This window comes from Talpa europaea (assembly GCF_964194135.1).
Source record: "Talpa europaea genome assembly, chromosome: 8".
NCBI classification, from domain to species: Eukaryota; Metazoa; Chordata; class Mammalia; order Eulipotyphla; family Talpidae; genus Talpa; species Talpa europaea.
In genome coordinates, this window is record NC_140075.1 from 92,220,471 (window position 1) to 92,226,470 (window position 6,000).

The window sequence follows — 6,000 nt, forward strand, 5'->3', positions numbered from 1 at the left end:
CCTGATCATTCACAGCCTGAAGGAGAAAGCGCCCTAGAAACAGCATGAACAGAAAAGTTGAACTTGGACCATAGTGCATATTGGCAACACATCGGGTTTTCCAGCGCAGCCTCCACCTCACTCCAGCCCTGTGGGAGTGTGCTCGCCTGGCCTTGAACCAGAGTGAGGGAAATGTGCTGTCCTAGGGGAAGCAGTAACTACCAAACCCGGAGGCCCTTGCAAGGGACATCCCTGCAGCTCTTATCTCCTTGACCCTGACTTGGAGGCAGAGAAATCTGTTCGCAGTATTGCTTTATATTGATGGCCTTTTTCTTCCAGGTGCCTTTGAAAGGTGGGAGCTGATTCAAGCACAAGAACTCCACAGTAAGCTCAGAATAAAACAAAACTTGCAGCAGCTGAACTCTGATATCAGTGACATTGCCACGTGGCTGAAGAAAACTGAAGCAGAGCTGGAAACATTAAAGATGGCAGAGCCTCCGGCTGATGTGCAGGAGATGGGACTCAGAGTGAAGAGACTGAAGGTGAGTGAGAGCGTGGCAGGAAGAGGAAGTCAGAATGTGCATGCAGATGCACTGCTCTGGTAGACTAGGATCCGCTCTGTTAGTCGTGTAACATGCAACTTGCAAATGGTGTGTGGTAGAATCAGCCTCTTCCATTTCACATCTGTATCTGGTCATGACACAGATGCAGAGCATGTACAAATGATCCGAAAACTCAGAGCAATGTCAGGGAGGTGTGGTTCAGATGTGCAGTGCTGGAAAGACTTCAGCAGCACTTCCACACACTTAGGGAGGTGCTGGCAGCACCCCAAAGTGCCCTTCCAAACTGTGTGCAGATGGCCCAAATCAAAACCAATGGTGGAGTATGGGAAGGAGCAGCTCACCTGCTGAGGAGTTCGGTGTCCTGAGCTGGTTATCCCGTTGCGTGGTTAGGATTTGTCACCCATACAGTCAGCCCTCACCACTTTAGAACTGAGCAGGGAACAAGGAAGAGCATTTAGCCCCACACCATAAGGATACCCTGACAAGCCTGGGCTCCTAAGACCCAGGGCAGGGGTTTTGGAGTATCCTGGAATTCTTTGTTTTTTTACTTTGTGCATTTGTCCATTAATAGATCCAAGGTTAGCATTCATCCTAAGAAATAATACTTCTGTGATCTCTAGGAGCAAATGCTAGGTAACTATGAATACTTTATATGGAAAACCTGTAATCTGGTCCAGAATTAAACCAACCAGGGGTCAGTATGGTCTCCTCACGCCTCTGGTAGAATCGACCCATCAGGAGACAGGCCCTGCTGGCTGGCCAAGTTCACTGACCTTGTAAGGCAGCTCCCTCACCTGATGCTTCCCAGCCAGTGATAGGCGAGGTCACTCTTGTTTCCGTGGCCACGGCTTGGAACAGCATTTGGCAGCTCCATTCCCTGCTGAGGCACAGAATGAGCCCCACGTCACTGTTTTCAGAGTGCCTAAACCAATCCTTTTCCTCTGTGGTAGGAGATACTGAAAGCCTTTGACATCTACAAGGCTCTAGTGGCCTCTGTCAACGCGAGCAGCAAGGAATTTCTGCAAGCGGAGAGCAGTGAATCCCGAGAGCTCCAGGACAGAGTGGGCCAGCTGAGCCTGCGCTGGGACGCTGCACAGGGTGCGGTGGAGAGCTGGAGAGAGAGCCTGCGGCGGTCGCTCATGCAGTGCCAGGTACGCCCACAGCCGTTGCCCAAGGCCCAGTCCAGGCACAGCCAGGCCCACAAGTGTGGGACAAGCAGTTATTTTTACCATCATCAGGCTGCTTTGGCACAACCAGCTATGACTGGTATAGGAAACAAGTGCTTTACCATGTGTTTCCAAAGAGGCCCACTGGCTGTCTGGGAGGCGTGATGTTTGGCCTATGTCTTCTGCGCTCTGCAAGCATTGCAGTAGGTGGGAAATGCCACTTCACATGACCCTGTCTGTCCTTCTGCCAGGGAGGCCATACAGCAGCGTGATTATGAGATCTGGCCCTGGAACAGGAACAGTTTAACCCAGCTTAGCAGCTGCATGGCTTTGAGCTAATCATTGGACCTTCTAGACCTCAGTTTTCCCATCTGAGAAATGGGAACAATTTTAGTGCCTAGTTTACCAGGTTCTTTTTAGGACTGAATGCATTTAACCTGAGCCCAGCACTCGACACAGTAAATGGTCAGCACACTTGAGCTCTGCAGTATGGTTTTCCTCTGACCCATCTTCGGGACTAAGCCCTGTCTACCCGTAAAGGGTCGTCTCCCTTTACCACTGAATTGCACAGTTTATTGAATAATTTGTGTGGTCTTCCCATGTAATATCAGCTAGGACATTCAGAACCATGTCTCTCACCCCACCCCTTTTTTGTTATTTTTTCACTTGGTTCAATCTGCCTCCTGGCACCAAGTATAAATCTGGCCTTTTTACTCACTGGGTAAGAGGAGCAGATCACTATGACGATTAGCAACAGCAAGCTGCTCCCAGCATACCTCCTTTCGCAGTTCTCAGAAAGCCCAATGTTGTGCTGTATGTTGTTCAAGGACTTCCACCAGTTGAGTCAGAATTTGCTGCTGTGGTTAGCGGGCGCCGAGAGCCGAAGGCAGAAGGCCCATGTCACTGACCCAAAGGCAGACCCCCAGCTTCTCCGGGACTGTCGGGAAGAACTCCTGGTAAGTTTCTTTCAAGGGCCTCTGCACAATCACTGCTCTGTCTGGAGGCAAGTTTTTCAGGAGCCATGCCCAGTGTTTCATGGAACGATGCCATTGGTGTTTGGTGTAGCCCTGCTGGATAATCTGGCCCTCCCATTCCAGCGGGTGTCTCCTGAGCATCCCGTTATAGCTCTGAAACAGGATGATGTGCAGGGAGGCAAAGCCGTGGCCCAGAGCAGGAAGTCTTGAAGACAATCAGGCACTGGGGACATAGGTGCTTAGCATTGCAGATGGCCATTTGATTAGAAGTAGTATTTCTCTTGTGAATATGGCACATTTGGGGAGCACTATCACACCCATTTGCTCCACAGCCACAATAAGCAATAGTTTTCCATATCTACAACAGAAAAGTCTTACTTGGTGGGGAACTGTGTGTTAATATATTTATTTCACTAACAAACTTAGATGTATATTCTTAGATGTATATTCTCACTTATATGCACTCAAGTGACATTTTTATCCATAGAGGTGGTTCCATTTAATCAAAGTGCTGGTGATATTTAAAAAAAAAAAAATTTATATACTGAGATTTTAGAAAGCCCCACTCTCTAGAGCCCCATTAAGTAGAATGTTCTGAGGTAATGGAAATGTTCTAGATCTGTGCTGATATGGTAACTACTAGCCACAGGGAGCTTACGAGCACTTGAAATGTGGCGATTGTAAAACTGAATTTTTAATTTTAACTTAAATTGAAATAGCTGCATGTTGTCTAGTGGCTACTGCATTGGACAGCAAGATAACCACCTGCAAGAATTCAAGCTGTTTCACCTGACACAATTCCTCTCTGTTGTTAATAATGTGCTCATGGACTTAGATTTCTTGCATCGTGGATGACAGCCTCTTCTTCCCAGGTCACCCCTCACTTCTTTCCTCAAAGCTCTTCCAACATCACAAATGTCTCCTAAATGAGAAGGCAAGGAAAACAGAGGTAGGGCACACACTACTAGGTATCTTGAGTAGTGTGAGGACATAGGCAGCTAGAAGGAGGTTCTACTTCTACCTTTGCACCACCCACACATTGGTCCCAGAATTTTCTAGGCACTGAGTAAGCCTCCTCTGGCCACACTAGCATCTCTTCTGATGAGAAACTTTTACTTTTTTATCTTCAGCAACTGAAAAAGGAGCTCATAGACCATCAACCTCAAGTAAACACCTTACAAGAGATTTCAAACAGCCTTCTTATTAAGGGGCATGGAGAAGACTATATTGAGGCTGAAGAAAAGGTACATGTTATTGAGAAGAAACTCAAGCAGCTACTTGAGCAAGTGTGCCAAGATATAACGTCCTTGCAGGGAAGCCAGGTGAGTCCGTGGTGGCTTTTCATTATGAAGGTATCCCATTAGGCACCTCAGCACTGCAGCCTTGCTGCGGGAGGGAGGCCCTAAGCATGTGGTCTGAGTGGAGTCGCGCTCTTTCTACCTGTGTGGTCATTTGTAAAAGGGAGGTAACAATGGCATCTGCCTGTTAATGTGGCTGGAACTAAACCCCTGTCACTGCTGCCTTACCTTTGTGCCAAACATACTTGTGTCCTCACTTATCCCTGTGATAGCACAAGTCCTCTCAACAGTCCTGGGCACACGCTCATGTATCTTCCTTTAAAATGGGATCCAACTCAAATGGCATACCCAATCCATGTGCCGTCCCCCAGTTATACTTCCTGTCCCGCTGACCACACTGACATCTGCAGCGAGCATGCAGTTCATGGAAACCTCTGGCTGCCGTAGCATTTTCTATGTGTCTTTAGTAATGCAAGTGATTGGCCTTACCTTGTTTCCTTTTGTCTGAAAATGTCCCCATTAGAGTGGCAGCGAGAGCAATAAAAGAGCCTCCTCTTCAAGAAAGATTTGAATTGGGGTAAGGAGAGAAGAGCACAGTGAAAAATCTGCAGGAAGCATGTTTTTGTGCTCTTGAGACTATTCAGAACTTTCTGTTCCCTCAAACTGACCCTTGGTTTGTGTGGATTTCAGAACCCAGACCCATCTCTGCCTGGCCTTGATGAGGTGGACTCTGGCGCCCAGCCTCCAGCAGCATCCCTGCCAGCTCCCCAAATGAAGGTGAGAAAACATGGGTTATTTCTTAAAGTTTATGGAGTTGCCAGGAAATTGGGACTCCAAAACCCCACTACACATTTTATAATAGCACAGCTGTTTCAACATGCTGGTCAGGCAAGAGGTTTACGCTAAAGAAAAAAAAAAACCCTAAGGACTAAAATACACCTTTTAGACACCTACCCCAAGGGTGTCTTCTACTAGTGGCTCTTCTTCTGGGGCTACAGTAATATGGGGAAGATGGGAGTCCTTCCTTCCAGCATGCTGAAGGGGCTTCCTGAGCTCTTCATGAAAAATAGATTGACAAACTGGAGTGTGAAATTCATGCTAGAAATTTATCATTTCTTACCTCAGAGTTCACTCAAATGTATTACTCTAATTTCAAAACTAGTCAGGAAGACCACCTGGGAAGTTTATCTTTCACTATCTTCAACTAACTGGATTATTTTTCTTTCTCAGGAATTCGGAACAGTGAGGAATATGAAAGGCAAGAACAAGACAGACAGCAGGTAAGGGCACCGTCGTCCCAGGGGTGAGTTCCCCCCTGAGCCACACGCACCTCACCCGTCCTGCCAAGACACTATCAAGGTCCTTGTAAAAACTTTTCATCTAGAAAAGGCCTGGGCTTCTCTCCTAAAACGGAACCCCAGCAGTTGCCTCACTTTTTTCTCAGGTCCTAGGTGTCTTTTACTGAAAGCAGGGGGTCAGGCAGGAGAGTAGGTTTTGCCTCCAGAACCTGCCACTGACCTCTCCACCTCCCCTGTTAGCAGGGTACCTGGCCACAGCAGCTTGCGGCCTCAGCGCTCCTTCCTCTCCCGGGTGATAAGGGCGGCGCTGCCCCTGCAACTGCTCCTCCTGCTGCTGCTGCTCCTCGCCTGCCTGCTGCCCTCCTCCGAAGAAGACTACAGCTGCACTCAGGCCAACAACTTCGCCAGGTCCTTCTACCCCATGCTGAGGTATACCAACGGGCCACCGCCCACATAGAGGGCTCAGCACCACACCTCCAGCCTGTCTACCAATGCCCAGCTCACGGCCCAGCGTCAGTGACTCTGGGCCTTGGCGCAGTCCAGGGTCCTGCTGTGGACACCTCCTCCTGGGCTTGGCTCTCAGGACCCAGGGCAGCTTTCAAAGGCTGCTCTGCCTCCAGGGGAGGGAACCTGTCCAACAGTTGCCCAGAGCATTCTGGCAAAATTGATTGGTTTCAGGATCTCTGTTAACTGCAATTTCCTGAAAAGCCAAGCACTTGGTG

General features: G+C 48.5%; 1 protein-coding gene across 1 annotated transcript in view; it reads left to right on the forward strand.

Moving 5' to 3' along the window:
• The window catches only part of SYNE2 (spectrin repeat containing nuclear envelope protein 2), a gene marked incomplete at both ends in the record, with an annotated part of 255,875 nt that extends 250,140 nt beyond the window's left edge, over positions 1-5,735 (forward strand). The window contains 7 exons of the mRNA XM_084241092.1: positions 319-521; positions 1,493-1,693; positions 2,536-2,664; positions 3,813-4,004; positions 4,671-4,757; positions 5,211-5,260; positions 5,522-5,735. Of these exons, the coding sequence (XP_084097218.1) occupies positions 319-521; positions 1,493-1,693; positions 2,536-2,664; positions 3,813-4,004; positions 4,671-4,757; positions 5,211-5,260; positions 5,522-5,735 (1,076 nt within the window). The remainder of the gene's footprint in view (positions 1-318; positions 522-1,492; positions 1,694-2,535; positions 2,665-3,812; positions 4,005-4,670; positions 4,758-5,210; positions 5,261-5,521) is intronic.
• Positions 5,736-6,000: the final 265 nt, after the last annotated feature.